Source organism: Podarcis filfolensis, assembly GCF_964270895.1.
Source record: "Podarcis filfolensis genome assembly, chromosome: 11".
NCBI lineage: Eukaryota > Metazoa > Chordata > Lepidosauria > Squamata > Lacertidae > Podarcis > Podarcis filfolensis.
The window spans coordinates 6653826-6670823 of NC_139613.1; the positions used below are offsets into that span (position 1 = coordinate 6653826).

Below are 16998 nucleotides of genomic sequence, written 5' to 3' on the forward strand. Positions count from 1 at the left end.
AGAGACTCCTGCCTGTAACTCTGGAGAGCTGCTGTTACTCAGTGTAGGGAACACTGAGTTACCGTATTTTTCGCTCTATAGGACGCACTTTTTCCCCTCCAAAAATGAAGGGGAAATGTGTGTGCGTCCTATGGGGTGCATGCAGGCTTTCGCTGAAGCCTGCAGAGTGAGAGGGGAGAGCCCCAGCGCCAGCCCCACAAGGTCGGGGGACAGAGGGAGGCGGAACGCCGCCATCCCGCTGTCTCCCGAAGTGGTTTGGAGGCTGACGGCGGGGACACCCCGCCGCCAGCCCCGCAAGCTCCGGGGACAGCGGGGAGGCGCAGCGCGTCTCCCCGCTGTCCCCGGACCTGATCTGAAGGCGGGTGGCGGGGAGAAGAGCGCTTCTCCCCGCTGCCTGCCCAGCAAGCTCCGGGGGCAGCGGGGAGCCGCAGCGCGTCTCCCCGCTGTCCCCGGACCTGGTCTGAGGGCCGGCGGCAGGGAGAAGAGCGCTTCTCCCCGCTGCCTGCCCCGCAAGCTCCGGGGACAGCTGGGAGGCGCAGCGCGTCTCCCCGCTGTCCCCGGACCTGATCTCAAGGCGGGCGGCGGGGAGAAGAGCGCTTCTCCCCGCTGCCGGCACCACAAGCGCCTGGGGGGGAAATAATTTTTTTCCCCTTTATTTCCCCCCCCAAAAAAACTTGATGCGTCCTATGGGCCGGTGCGTCCTATGGGGCAAAAAATACGGTAGATGGAGCATGTTCAAACTTGGCGCAAGGTAAAATCTGTTATGGTCAAATGGGCTCAGGATTTTGGTTGTAACATCCCAATGGAGGACTGGGAAAATTTACGGAAAGTCAACATGAAGTTCGCCGCAGGTTACACTCTGAGGGAAAATGTTACGAAGATGCAATACCATTGGTATTTGACACCACTAAAATTATCTAAAATGTATAAGAACATTCCAAGTAAATGTTGGAGATATGCAGAAGGGGAAGGCTCGGTGTTACACATGTGGTGGACATGCAAGAAAATTAAGGTGTTTTGGGATGTAATCTAAAATGAACTTAAAAGAATTTTGTGGGTGTGGGTGTGGGTGTACATTCTAGGCCCTGACATACCAAAAAATCATAACTGTCAACTTTTCCCTTTTCTTGCGAGGAATCCTATTTGGAATAAGGGGATTTCCCTTAAAAAAAGGGAAATGTTGACAGCGATGCAAAAAATGCGAGGGAAATATCCTTGTATGCCATGGTGGCTGCAAGAATATTGATAGCTTCGAACTGGAAGGGTGAGAAATTACCGACAAAGCTGGATTGGCAGAATAAATTGTTGGAATATGCTGAGTTGGCAAAATTAACAGAAAAACTGAGAGACCGCACTGAACAAACTTTTATTAGGAATTGCGGCATGTTTAAAAAGTATCTCAGGGATTATTGTAATAACATGAAGTCTGTGGCAGCTCTTGAATAACTTCTGTGATATATTGGATGAGTATTAGAAAACGTAATATTTATGAAATCTAACAAAATAAAGCTCAAATAAATAGTGCAATAGGCAGAACAATGTTTAGAAGCATGAGGAGTTGGACGGGAAGTCACTGGAATCTTAAGAAGAGCATGATGCAATGTAACAAACACTTTTCTTTTTTGTATGGATAATTTTGTCATATGTTACTTTTTTCTAATTTCAATAATGCATTTTAAAAAGCAAAAACAAATTGGGTACAAGGCAGCTTCCTGTATTCCTAGCAAAGTCAGAGAACTAACTAAAGATCAGTGGTGTTATTTATTAGCAAGGGCAAAGAACAATCCCTCTCTCCATACGAACCTACCCGAACCCCGAGATCAGCATCTGAGGCCCTTCTTCGTGTGCCTCCTCCTCAAGAGGTCTGGAGGGTGGCAACACAAAAACAGGGCCTTTTCTGCAGTGGCTCCTCATCTGTGGAATGCTCACCTTCGTTATGCACCTTTAAGGGCCGGACGAAAATGTTCCTCTTCGGACAGGCCTTTGGCAGATGAACATCCAATGCTCTTTTAAATGTGTGGCATTGAGGGGGTTATCGGTTTGTTTTTGTTCTTGCTTTCAAAGCATATTTTGTATTTCTTTTTAGCTTGTATTTTTATGCTGTGAACCTCCCTGAGCTCTATGGGCGAAGGGTGGTATACAGATTTAGTTGAACGAAACAAATTGATTATTAATGCGCTTTTGTGTAATATCGTGTGGTTTGCGTTCTTTATGTTGTGCCCTGTGATCTTCGGAACACAAATATTATAAATAGGTAAACAAATAAATGAATAAGTCCTTCAGTGGCCAAACCGATACCTACGGGAAGGCCAGAAGCACGACTTGAATGCGACAGCCCTCTCCACATTTTTCTCCCCAGCAAATGTTATCCAGAGGCATATTGCCTATGATACAAAAGGTAGTCGGTCTCCATCATGGCTAGAAACCTTTGATATTCTTATCCTCCCCAGAAGTTTGTTTTAAAAAAACCCTTTGAAAACAACCCACTGTGCTAGCCATCACTGCATCTTCCGGAAGTGAATTCTGTGACATAACTGTGGAGAAGACCCTTCCTTTGGTCTATCCCTAAACCTACAGGGCCATATGTGCCTAATTTGTTGGGTAACCTCATGTATACACAGCTATTTCTGAAGCCTCTGGTCCTTCCTGTGCCAGAAATCTTGGTCAGCTTTCAGAGTCTCGCTCCATAATATTCCCAGTGATCCTGTCTCAGTGTAGGTTTGTGATTTCTGAGAGAGAGAGAGAGAGAGAGAAATTGTGCCAGTTGACAATTATTTGCTTTTTTAAATTTCCAGCTGGATATTGTGTAATTACATACATCCTTGGCGTTGGAGACAGGCATTTGGACAATCTGTTGCTAACCAAAACAGGTAACTACTTCTTCTACTACCACTTATTATTATTGTCATTTGTTGTTGTTCTTTGTTATTGTTATTTGTTATTGCTGTTATTACTGTTGTTGTTGTTGTTGTTCTTCTTCTTCTTATTGCTTTTGTGAGACTTGTATCTTGGTGCAAAATCATTTTCTGCTTTCCGCTTAAAGGAAGGTGGTGCAAGACTCCATAAGTTCCTTCCCCAGCATAATTGCAATAATTTTCAGTGCCATTACATCTGCCATGACAAGAACAGCTAAGAGTGGTGTACAGATCAAATTAACTGGGCCTGTAGGCTTAACAATCTAATCATCTATAAAACTGAATTATGTTTTACCTGTTGCATATTTGGCTCAGGGAAAAAGGAAATTTGAGAACGATTTCCATAGTGCTTTTCCGTAACTAGAATGCTTTTGAAACATTCTTGACTTGTGAAATGTTGAAGGAGTCAGATCTGCTTTTTTGTTTCAAATATATATATATATATATATATATATATATATATATATATATATATATATATTAATTTTATAACACAACTAAACAACACAAACAATACAAACAAGTTCTTGTCTTATCCTTGTTTTATCTAAACATTGTTAGGAGAGCTACCCCAAGCCCCCCCCATCTGATTTTCATTTTACCTCATCTTTAGCAGTTTACATATATAATAATTTTTAACAATTTTTTTTATCGCACTTACTTTTACCATAAAAATCTTCACATTTTATCACTTACAAATAATACTATTTTAAAATACACTATCTTCTACTTCTAACCCTACAGCCTATATCCACTTCCAAAACTATTCTAAGATTTAAATATTAGCATATTTTTTTCAAATATTCTTTAAACTTCTTCCAATCTTCTTCCTCCATCTCTTCTCTCTCGTCTCCCAGTCAGTTTGGCAAGTTCCTTATAGTCCATCATCTTCATCTGCCATTCTTTGATAGTTGGTAAATCTTGTTTCTTCCAATTCTTCGCTAGTAATATTCTCGCAGCTGTTGTGGCATACAGAAAAAAGTAACATCCTTTTTGGGGATTTCACCCCCCAGATCTACTTTTTTTAAAAAAGGTACCGTATTTTTCGCTCCATAAGACACACTTTTTTCCTCTTAAAAACTAAGGGGAAATGTCTGTGCGTCTTATGGAGCGAATGTGTGGTCCCTGGGGCTGGGGGGGGGGGGAACCCGGGCTTCCCCCGCCAGCCCTGCAAGCTCTGGGAGCAGAGACAAGGCTGCACGCAACCTTGCCTCCACTCCCTGGCCTGTTCTGGGGGCTGGGGTCAGGGCAAGCTCGGGCTCCCCCAGCCCCCAGCCCCGCAAGCTCCAGGAGTGGAGGGAAGGCTGTGCACAGCTTTGCCGCCACTCCCGGACCTGTTCTGGGGGCTGGGGTCGGGGGAAGCTCGGGCTTCCCATGCCCCAGCCCCGGGGCTAAAAACAAAGCCAAGACAGCAAACCTGGGCTTCCTCTGACAGCCCCAGAAGCCTGTCCGCTGCTGGGGGGGGGAATAAGATTTTTTTTATTGATTTCCCCCCCTAAAAACTAGGTGCTCCTTATGGACCGGTGCGCCCTATGGAGTGAAAAATACGGTAAGTGGGGTGCACAACAATGCACATTCACAATATGAGGAACTCATAAGCCACCTGCTATCAGCAGCGAGGAGTGTCATAACTAGACACTGGAAAGACCTGTCAAGAATAAACACAGACCACTGGTACCAAACTGTATGAGAAACCGCCCTACTAAAAAAGCTAACCGACAAATTTGAAACTAACACGGAGACAAACAAAGGAGGGTGTCTTCACTCTGGCATGGCTCCCTCTCCAACCTCTCGCACCGCCAGTGGAGACGAACATCTCAGTAAAGAACCTATCCGCAACACACTGACACAAAAACTCTGCATGTTTCACTAAGCAAAAGAATGGAGAAATCACAGCCCCACCTTCCTTCTCTTCCACTCTCCCTCCCAACCTCGCAGTGTCTCACACTGAATGTCACTGACCTGTAGAAAGGACTCTATGAATTGAAAACAGAGGTGTATATGTGCCTTTGTGAACTATGAAAATCATTTTAATAAAAATGCGAGAGCGAGAGAGGCAGAGAGGCAGAGGCAGAGGCAGAGAGAGGCAGGGTGGGAGGAAGTAACCAGAGAAAAGAAATGCAGAATTTACTTTGCTGATCCCCTCACACCTTGCCATGTGCTGGAGCTGAGTTTTAAGGGTTGAAGCATACCATGAAAGCAGAAACAAGCAGTCTTCTGTTCCTCATGCTCTTGTCACCTCTGTTACCCAACACCAACACACACCCTAAAATTATGCACCGTGTAGAAAAAGGTTTTGTATCCCATTCTCTTAACTCCAGGGACACGGGTGGCGCTGTGGGTTAAACCACAGAGCCTAGGACTTGCTGATCAGGTCAGCGGTTCGGATCCCCGCAACGGGGTGAGCTCCCGTTGCTCGGTCCCTGTTCCTGCCAACCTAGCAGTTTGAAAGCACGTCAAAGTGCAAGTAGATAAATAGGTACCACTCCAGCGGGAAGGTAAACGCTTGCGCTGCTCTGGTTCGCCAGAGGCGGCTTAGTCATGCTGACCACATGACCTGGAAGCTGTACGCCGGCTCTCTCGGCCTAAAAGTGAGATGAGCGCTGCAACCCCAGAGTCGGTCACAACTGGACCTGATGGTCAGGGGTCCCTTTATCTTTACCTCTTAACTCCGGAACACATGAACGTCCAGTGAAGCTGAATGTTGGGAGATTCAGGGCAGGTGGTAGAAGGTAACTTCTTCACACAGTGTGTAGTTTAAACTATGGAACTCACTTCCTCAGGAGGCAGTGATGGCTTTATAAAAGGTTTGGACCTGATTAATGGAGGAGGAGGCAGCTATGGTTGGCTACTAGCCACGATCACAGCAATGCTTCAGAATACCAGTTGCTGGAATCCACAAGTTCCCTTGTGCTCAGATCCCGCTTGCAGGTTTCCCTGTTGGCCATGGTAAAGCCAGGATAGTGGACTAGATGGGCCTGATCCAGCAGACCCTTCATATATTCTTAAGTTCACTGTATAAAACCTCTCAGGTTCGGAACTGGCCATGCAAAGAAATACTGTCGATATATTGGAATATTTAGAATTTAAAAGCGACAAACAGGTAGCATTAATGTTAATTGATGCAGAAAAAGCATTCAACAACATCTCCTGGTGCTTCATGAAAAAGCAAAGCCCTTTGACACTGTTACAGCACAGAAGAAGGAAGATTTCAGAAAAGGGGGGAAGTATAGTTCCCTTCCCACTCTTGAGATCTCGTCTGTAAGACTCCTGTTCCCTTAAAAACAGAACTCTTAAGAGCCGAAGATATGCTACAATAAGGCCCCACCTGCACCTCATATCAAGAGCAGTATCAAACCACTTTACACAAATATGGTTTCCCTCAAAGAATCCTGGGAACTGTAGTTTAAGGGTGTTGAGAGTTGCTAGGAAGCCCCTGTTGCCCTACCGCAACCCCTGGGAAGAGGGGTTGATTGTTAAACCTCAGGACTTTTAAAGTGGTAAAATACTGCATTAAATGTACTGTATAGTACAGGTATCTGTACCATACTATGCTGTGTAGACAGCATCTTAAAAAGTAGAGACATCACCTTGCCAACAAAGGTCCGTATAGTAAAAGCTATGGTTTTCCCAGTAGTGATGTATGGAAGTGAGTGCTGGACCATCAAGAAGGCTGATCGCCGAAGAATTGATGCTTTTGAATTATGGTGCCGGAGGAGACTCTTGAGAGTCCCATGGACTGCAAGAAGATCAAACCTCTCAATTCTGAAGGAAATCAGCCCTGAGTGCTCACTGGAAGGACAGATCCTGAAGCTGAGGCTCCAATACTTTGGCCACCTCATGAGAAGAGAAGACTCCCTGGAAATGACCCTGATGTTGGGAAAGATGGAGGGCACAAGGAGAAGGGGAGGACAGAGGACGAGATGGTTGGACAGTGTTCTCGAAGCTACCAGCATGAGTTTGACCAAACTGCGGGAGGCAGTGGAAGACAGGAGGGCCTGGCGTGCTCTGGTCCATGGGGTCATGAAGAGTCGGACACGACTAAACGACTAAACAACAACATAGTACAGGTGGGATCTTGCTGTTCGTGTAATATCAATTCACGTACATAGAAAGTGGAAAAGCTGGTCATAACCATTGTCAAATGCTTACAAGGACAACATTGGCAAGCCCACTTAAACTGCTAAGATGAAAAAGAAGAAGTAAAAAAAAACAAACCTCACAAAATAAACGAAGTAAAGCTGGTATCATTTCCAAAACTCCTAATTTGTTCCTTATAAAATAATGTAGCTAATTGGTATTTGGCGGACCCTTTTATATATACAAGCTATCACAAAAGCAATTTCAAGATCTGTTAATTATATGCCTTTGTGGTGGGTTTTTTATTATTATTTTGTAAAGGCCTTCGACAGATTTAGTAGCTATTATACACTCAACTGCATTCCAAATACAGTGTGTATTTAAAAACATTTATTAGTACTAGTTAATTAGATTGATATTGGCCATAATCACATTCGTACTGAACAAAGGGATTCTTTCCTTTCCGCCGGATCTTCAATTATGGTATTAATCAGACCTTAATGCAGCTGAATTCTCTGTCCTAGAAATGGAGCGCTTCCTTCAGAATCACAACATTTAAAAGTCCGCTGCTACAGTTGTGGCCCAAACTACTGCATAAGAAGAACCTTCTGGGTCAAACCAATGGCTCATCTATTCAGTCAGTCAGTCAATCAGTCAGTTTTATTGCACATAGCCAAAGGTTGCCGTAATGTACACAGAATCATTCAACAATTAAAAGAAAATATACTGGATTGATACAAAAAACTTTAAAAAATTATATTATCAAGACATTACCTACTCTAAACAGAGCTATAAATGTACCTTAATATACAAGTTAAGACATTAAACAATAAAATTTATAAGCTAAAATTATCACATGGCCACTAATATATTAAAAAATAATGTTAATTAATACAATGTGCAATTATATTCAGAGTTTGGTGATAAAGATAGAATATAGCTTGATGTAGATAGGGTGAGATAAATTCATCTCCTTTACAGTTGGTGGCTACCTTGGCTATATAATTTGCTCTAATTTTCCTAGCGGCAGTTGCAAAGAGTGCTACACGCCAGGTCACATACTTATCTGTGTCTGCGAGGAGATATAAAATCATGTCAGAGGGGTTCTGGCCAGGGGACCTTGTCATTATAGGTGCTAAAAATCTTTCTCTTGCTTCATTATATGAGGGGCAGCGCAAGATATAATGCATAAGGTCCTCTACTTCAGGACATCCCCTAATGCAAACACGTTCGTTTGTTGGTCTGCCTCTGTGTCTCCCATCTCTATAGGCAGAGTTTATTGTATTTAATCGTAACTCTGTTAAAGCTTTTTGATGTACAAAAGTCAATTCATTAAAATAAGTTGTGTGTTCATAAGTTTAAAATATAATGGGGCCCATGTACACAGAGTTTAGATCATTTTTAGTTGCCACTGCCCTTATGGTTCATTTAAAGATATTTTTCTGGGAATATAAGGGAAGTTCTTTGATCTTGGTCGCTGAGAGGTCATATTTGCCCATCAGTTGGGCAGTGTGATGTACCCAGTTTTTAAGGAAAACCTTCAAGCGTAGGACCTTAGCACAAGAACAGTCTCCTCTCCTGTGGTCTCCAGCAGCTGGCATTTGGAATCGTTTCTGCCTCCAAGCATGGAGGCAGAGCGTAGCCATTTTGGCCAGTACGCTATTTGTGTGCCAAAGCAGATCCCATCCCAAGGGTGCACAGATAAGCATTCTCGATGGCAGCAACTTTCTCCCCAAAAAAATTCCGAAGCCTGAGGTTGTGCTGCTCTTCTGCTTTTAAATTTAAAGACAGTAGCTGGTGTGTGTGTGTGTGTGTGTGTGTGTGTGTGTGACTGAATTTACATCCCTGTGGTACAGGAGAACATTGGGCATTTCACCTGACTTTCAAATTAGTGATGGCCAGCTCCCCTCCCAACCTGCAGGAGAAATAATGATAATGATAATGATGATGATGATAAAACAAATTTAAAACACTTAATTGATGCAACAAAAAACAGCACAAAATACAGTATAAAACGTGATAACAATAAATTCAGAATTCAAAAATCAGTTTAGGGGGAAAATCCATCCAATAAACATTAGTTGATCACCAGGGCTAGCTGGGTAAATTAGTCCTATTTGGGCCAGCGAGGAGACCAGGGGAGAATTAGCTGTGGGATCCCAGAGTAGGTAATCTTCATAAAAAGGGGAGGGAAGAAAGGAGAATAAAAGATCAGTATAAGTTCAAATTGAAAGCCAGGCAGAATAGCTCTGCCTTACAGGTACTGCAGAAGAAAGTTAAATCCTGCAGGGCCCTGGTCTCGTGGGACAGAGCATTCCACCAGGTCGGAGCCATCACTGAGAAGACCCTGGCCCTGGTGGAGGATAATCTGACTTCCTTAGGGCCTGGGACCTCTAAACTATGGTTATTCATGGACCTTAAGGTCCTCTGCGGGGCACACCAGGAGAGGCGGTCCCGTAAATACGAGGGCCCTAAGCACATAAATAACTTCTGTGGGACTCTGCCTTAGCTCAGGGGCAGAAGACATGCACAGTTGATTTCTGGTTCAGCCCCTGGCATATGGAGAAGAGTCATAGCTCAGTGGTAGAGAATCTGCTCTGCATGCAAGGCAGACCCAGGTTCTTGACCACTGGACCCACTATTGGTCCGTTCAATCTCCCAGAGTCTGTGTCTTTGCATGCAGGGGAAGTCCGTAACTCACCAAGGATTTAAGTCCCATTGGCTACCCTCACCTGGTTTAACTGGCCAGTCGAAGCATAGCGGCAGCTTCTAGGAACCACAGGTGAAAGCTGCGAGCTACTCCCTGCCACAGTACATGGTACTAGATCAGTGTTTCTTAGACTAGGGTCTCCAGCTGTTGTTGGACTACAACTCCAATCATCCCTAGCTAGCAGGAGCATGGGTCTGGGATGATGGGAGTTGTAGTCCAACAACCGCTGGAGGCCCAACTTTGAGAAACACTGTACTGGACTGATACAAAGCAGTTCTCCATGTTCCTATGATGATCACTGTATATTTTGCATAGCAAATTACTACACACACATCCATATACATCCCATCCTGTTTTGTGTTTTGCTTTTTGCACTGGGAAGACCCAAAGAGTACAGTAGGGGGCAGTGCATGAACATGATAAATCTGAAGAAAATTCTCTTTTTTTACTGATTACTGAGGAGTAGTTGTGTTGGCCTGCAGCAGTAAACAGAAAGTCAGGGAGCGCAGTGGCTCTGTAAAGCCTCTGGTTTTTTTTTACAGCACTGGCATACAGATTTTGTCAGGCAAATCTTGAAAGCTCCTGCTTGCAAAAAGCTTACATCTCTTTTTTGTGGCATAGAACGAAACATTGTGCTGCAGCCATACCCTTCATGATATCAGGCTGTGATCCAGTGCAATCCCATTGAACACTGTGGGACTTACCTCTGAGTAAATGTGCGTATTGGATTCGCGATGTTGGTTACCGTATTTTTTGCTCCATAAGACACACCTAGTTTTTAGAGGGGGAATGCAAGAAAAAAAATATTCTTTGAAGGGAGTGCTGAGCAGAGCCTGTATGTGTCTTGCTTTTCCCTGACGGACTGCCCTTCTCCCTCCTCTGGGGAAAAGCTAGGCGCGGCTCTTTAAAGAGTGTGCGGCTCTTGTGGGCTTTTCTACGAGGTGGGGGAAGAGACTGAGGGGATGTCCTCTGTCCCTTCCCTCACCTCCAGCAAAAGCCAACAAGAGCCCTTTAAAGAGCATGAGGAGTGTGTGTGCGGCTCTTGGGGGCTTTTCCCGCCTGCCTCCTGCCTTCATTCGCTCCATAAGATGCACACACATTTCCCACTTTTAGGAGGGAAAAAGTGTGTCTTATGGAGCAAAAAATACGGTAACTAAAAGTCAACTCATAGTCCTATAACTGCTCCCCAAGCAGTTTAGGCTGTAGAGCCGCTCAGAGATTATTCCAAGCCTTGACTTCTCAACAAAGAAAAGAATCATTGGTGATTTTTTTTTAAGATATTTACTGTCTTGTATTTTCCTGTTCATTCAAGGAATTCAGGGTAGTTTGTATCACAACAACTCTGAGGAGTGGATTAGCCTGAGAGCTCATGGCTGCCCCAAGGTCACCCAGTGAGATTCAGAGCTGAGTGGTTAATTGAACTCTAGGGTCTGCCCAGTCCAAGTGCAGCATTCTTTTCACTGCAACAATCTAGAGATGCATTTTCTTCTCTCCCTGGTGCAACAATTTCTCTAAAAGTTTGCGCTGGGGAGTCCATAGCTTAAATTAGCCTCCCGTGGAAGTCCAGTCTTTGGTTACCCTGCAAGAGATCTAGGCTCAGATCCCAGAGCCAACCCGGTTACATTAGGTGGGTGTATTAGGAGTCACAATGCAAAACACTTGCAGGTCACCAAAGATGACCAAAGCTGGCTTAGATCTTGATTCATCCATGTATTCACTAGGTAAATCAGTTTCTTGTCTGTGGGCCTCAGTCCTTCTGTCTGCAATATGGGGAGAACGTTCACCTACTTTGCAGGGTTGTTGAAAGGGGTGCTGAGACGATACATGTGAAATGCTTTGCACATCTTAAAAGGGAGAAGATGCATATTATGTAGAAATAGGATGCCTGATATTACTATTTGCAGAACCACTTTCACAACTGAACTGACGTAGACATGAACCTCTGTGTGTGTTACATGTCTGTTCTCCTGAAAATGCTGCAAAGCAGGGACCTCTTATATGTTAGATCTCTGCATTTATTTATTTATCTACAAGTCAGGTTTGTTTGTTTTTTTAATTACATCCTCAAGGTGGGGATCAGTACCACAGAAGTATGTATACATGTGGTTCAGAGAGCTAGCATGGCATAGGAGTTTAAGGCAAAATAATTGATATAAAGTATACTGTCCACGCACAATGCCCAAATTTCAATCCCTGGCACCGGCAATGGCAATAGGATTTCCTGTAGTGGATAAGAGAGTATTAGATATAATAACCTCACATCTTGCAGTAAGGGAACCGCCAGAAAGCCCTCAGAGCTGGACCTCAGTGCCTGGGCTGAATGATGGAGGTGGAGAGGCTCCTTCAGGTATACTGGGCCGAGGCTGTTTAGGGCTTTAAGGTTCAGCACCAACATTTTGAATTGTGTTTGGAAACTTACTGGGAGCCAATGTAGGTCTTTCAAGACCGGTGTTATGTGGTTTTGGCGGCCGCTCCCAGTCACCAGTCTAGCTGCTGCATTATGGATTAATTATAGTTTCTGGGCCACCATCAAAGTTAGCCCCATGTAGAGCACATTGCAGTAGTCCAAGCGGGAGAAAACCAGAGCATGCACCACTCTGGCGAGACAGTCCGCGGGCAGGTAGGGTCTCAGCCTGCATACCAGACAAATTCATAGATGTGATGACTGTGCTCTGGCTCCACAGACAGAGGCAGAAATGCTTCTGAATACCAGTTGCGGGAAGCTACAGGATGGGAGAGTGCTTCTGTGCTCGGATACTGCTTGAACGTTTCCCACAGGCAACTGGTTGACCACCAGGCGAACAAGATGCTAGACTTGGAGGACCATTGAAGAAGAGTTTGGATTTGATATCCTGCTTTATCACTCCCCTTAAGAAGTCTCAAAACGGCTAACATTCTCCTTTCCCTTCCTCCCCCACAACAAACACTCTGTGAGGTGAGTGGGGCTGAGAGACTTCAGAGAAGTGTGACTGGCCCATGGTCACCCAGCAGCTGCATGTGGAGGAGCGGGGAATCAAATCCAGTTCACCAGATTACGAGACTACCACTCTTAACCACTATACCACACTGGCTCCCTGATCCAGCAGGCTCCTCTTAGATTCTTACAATGGTATTTTGTTTGTTAAGAAATTTGACAGCTGTAGCTCAATGGCAGAGCATCAGCCTTGGTTGCAGAAGGTCTTGGGTTCAACTCCTAGCATCTCAAGGTCAGACTGCAGAGTCTCAGCCGATCAGTGTAAACATTCCTGAGCTTTTCTGTATGAGCTAAAAATGCTGTCATGCGTCTTTGGATTGAATTCACTCAACCAAGATTATTACAGTGGTACCTTGGGTTACAGACGCTTCAGCTTACAGATGCTTCAGTTTACAGACTCCGCTAACCCAGAAGTAGTACCTTGGGTTAAGAATTTTGCTTCAGGATGAGGACAGAAATTGTGCTCCGGCGGCGTGGCAGCAGCAGGAGGCCCCACTGTATCTCAATTCACGCTCACAAGACTCCAACAGTATTATTGTTGCTTTACTTCTAAACCAAATTTTCCATTGCAAAAAAGAAGAAGATGAAGCTTTGAGGTCCCATTGCTTGCCATTTAATTCACTCAGCCAAGATTATTGCAGTATAGTGGTACCTCTGGTTAAGAACTTAATTCGTTCTGGAGGTCCGTTCTTAACCTGAAACTGTTCTTAACCTGAGGTACCACTTTAGCTAATGGGACCTCCCCCCGCTGCCGCACAATTTCTGTTCTCATCCTGAAGCAAAGTTCTTAACCTGAGGTAATATTTTTGGGTTAGCGGAGTCTGTAACCTGAAGCGTCTGTAACCTGAAGCGTCTGTAACCTGAGGTACCACTATATTGTTGTTGCTTCTATACCAAATTTTTCATTGCAAAAAAAGAAGATGAAGCCTTGAGTTCCCATTGCTTGCCCCCTCTCCCTCTTTATTTTAAGCTGTTTTTCAGGCATTGTCATGACTGTTGACTCTGACAAATTTGAAATAAGAAATGCTCGTTCTTTGGGAGGAAACAGTTGATTAAACTGACAGAGACAAATAGCTTGGCGGCATTTCTGGTGGCCCTCTTAACCCCTTTCCCTGCAAATATGCATCCGGGGAGACGGCTGAGAGTGAGAGGGGTCGGCAAGGCTCTCATCTTGGGGTCTATGAATGGCGGCGGGAGCCCCACGATATGAAATGCTGATTATTTGCAGTCCTTAACTCAGTACGGATGTGTCGTGCTGTTGTGCTGCTCATGAATATTTCGAAACAGAAGACCAATACTCCTGGACTGTGTGTGTGGACAGACATGCAGGATGACTTGCGGCGATTAGACTCGTGTTTATACCATTTGCTACCCATAGTTCTTGGAAGCAGTTTCCATAAAATGCAAATACATGCGCATGCAACAGACACAACTGCCACAAAGCAATGAAATGCAAATGTCTGGATCTACAGTACAGTCGTACCTTGGAAGTCGAATGGAATCCATTCCGGAAGTCCGTTCGACTTCCAAAATGTTTGAAAACCGAAGCACAGCTTCTGATTGGCTGCAGGAAGTTCCTGCAGCCTATCGGAAGCCGCGGAAGCCCTGTCGGACATTCGGCTTCCAAAAATAGTTCGCAAACTGGGACAGTCACTTCCAGGTTTGTGGTGTTTGGGAGCCAAAACATTTGGAAACTAAGCTGTATGACTTCTAAGGTACCACTGTACAAGAAAAAGTTGGAGTACAAGAAAAAAAGCCATCTTTCCGGGGCCTGCAGATGAGGGGGTACAATTCCAATCTACCACTTAGCTTCTTCCCTCTTTCCTTATGGCAGATAGGAACCTATTGTAAGGTGGCATCTTCTTTTCTTTTCTTAAAATATATTAGTTTAGTAATGCCTATCCTGTCATGGTTGCTTTACTTGAGATTCCTGCATTGTAGGGATTTGGACTAGATGATCCTTGATGTATCTTCCAACTCTACGATTCTATGATTCTGTCAAGATGCCCAGAAGTTGCACTTGTTTCATTTATTTTTAGCCAACATTAGTTCTAATCATGATTTGAATAGTTTCAAATACCAGTTTATTGTCGGTGATTTTAAACATTTCTTCCTATATACATAAAAGGGTAAGGCTGTCGTCACGCTGCAGTTGAGGAACAGCAGGCAGTCAAGCAAACTGTGTGGGTGGCAGGCAGCCCAGACAAGCTGGTTTAATTGGGGGAGGGGGAGCACTGTGAAACATCTCCTCCCCTCTGTTAAACATGCCTGCAGTGAGGTTTAACAGTGGGATGTGTGCTTCACAGAGTGGTTTGGAAACTGTTGTGTGATACTCTCCCCCTTCTTTTAAAATGGTTTTATGATTGAGCAGATACTCTCCCCCTTCTTTTAAAATGGTTTTATGATTGAGCAGGGAGGAGAAAGGCTTGGGGCAAGCAGGGGTTTTTTTGGGGGGGAGGGGTTACGCTGCTTAGAAATTTTCTTGCAGTCAAGTGGTATATAAATTCTGTTAAATAAATACAAACAAAACAAAAGCATTTGTGCAACATAAGGAACAGTGCTGATATTGTAACCTAAGGTGCAGGATTGGGCATGGTGCAAATCTTTATTTTCATTTATGGAACAGAAGGTATAACGTGTTCTAGTTCTGTTCTGTTTGATGAGGGCCTAACAAACATTTAATGCAATTGCAAGGTACACAAATGGTGTGTGAGAGAGAAAGACAGACAGAGAGAGAAATATTAATATTTCTTTTTCCAGTTCCTTAATTTTTGCACTCCTCCACCAATCCTTCTTGTTGTTCTGACGGCTTTTGAAGTGTGCTACACAGATCTACTGAACTAGCTACATATGCAAATGAGGCTAAGATTAATTAACACCTCTTATTCCCTGTGTACAGAACTGGATGAGAAATGTAATTGCAGCCACAAGACTTATTCTGCTGTCTTTTTTTTTTTAATACATGTATCTCTAGACTCATCATTATGACAGTCTTGAAATAAATGAGTGGAGAGAAGAATCCCTCTAAATGTTCTTAATTAAATAACTAGTGTAACTCTGCAACATAGATCAAAGCCTGCTGATTTTCAAATATTTTTTTTTCAGATGTATGTGTTATTTTAAGTGGGTAATACGTTTTACTGCTCTTGAGTGGAGGTAACCCAGGAAAATTTGAGATTAGTGTGGCTTAAACATATCTGTCTGTGTGGGGGATTGTGCCTTTTTAAAAATCACATCCATCCTTAAATGGGCCCTATAAAGTAGATAATAGAGATCAACCCCATTTTCCTGCAATAACAAATGCTGTGTGGAATGTAACAATGCAAGTAATCAGCACCTATTGAACCATGCCTGTTACATCATTGATGTTTGAGCAGCATGGACTCTAGCCCTCCTAGTTGAGGTTTCCCCCATTGCTGAGATCTTTCAACAGATTCTGCACGGATTATGGAACCTTATCAGATTTTGATAATTTTGTTTTGCCTACTTCTCCTTTAAATCATTTTATTGGCATTTTCTTCTGAATGTTTAATTTTATTTAAGCTGCTTAGATGGCATTATTAAGCAGTATATAAACCTTGCTTTTAAAAGTGCTTGTGCATTGCATAGTTAATCTATGGAACTTGGTGGCCACCAAGTTGGATGACTTTAGAAGAGGATCAGACAACTTGACGATGGATAAGACTAGCTACTAGCCAGGATGACTGCTGTGCCTCCACAGTTGAAAGCAATAATGCTTCTGAATGCCAGTTGCCAGAAACTGCTGGAGGGAAGAGTGCTCTTGTGTAATAGCTTAACAGTATACAAACAGTGTGGCTACAGCAGCCAAGCTACAGGGGTACCACTTTGGTCAAGGATAGAAACTTGACCTCACACCAGGAATGATGAGTTCTCCTTCGTCTGTAAATTCATCACCATCCATCCAAGGCTTTTATTTCCAATCAGGGCATCGTACCAAGTCTCCTTCATCCAAAGAGACTTTCTGGATCCACCCAAGGGTCTGTCTGGTCCAGCATGCTGCTTCCAGCTGTGGTTGTCTAGGTGGTACGATGGCAACAGCCCTCTCCTGCTGTTTCTCCCCAACAATGAACTTGGATATTGCAGTTGGTTATCAAGGCCAATGCTGTTAACAGACCCTGTCCTCAACCTCAGGCTGGTTGCTTGGAGCAAGCAACAATTGCCTCCCAGCCAAGCAGGCATGGACCTTCCACTTGAGAATTCAGACACAACAGTTTTTCTTTCACACACACCCACACCCAGCCTGTGTGCATTTTCCCTTCAGACACAGTGCTGAAGGAAAAAAGCTAGGAAGGAAAATT

General features: G+C 43.9%; 1 protein-coding gene across 2 annotated transcripts in view; it reads left to right on the forward strand.

Annotated features, from left to right (window-relative positions):
• The window catches only part of PIK3C3 (phosphatidylinositol 3-kinase catalytic subunit type 3), a 111065-nt gene that overhangs the window by 54129 nt on the left and 39938 nt on the right, over nucleotides 1-16998 (forward strand). For both annotated transcript variants that reach the window (XM_083575582.1, XM_083575583.1), the window contains one exon: nucleotides 2796-2870. In XM_083575582.1, coding sequence (XP_083431708.1) covers nucleotides 2796-2870 — 75 coding nt within the window. The remainder of the gene's footprint in view (nucleotides 1-2795; nucleotides 2871-16998) is intronic.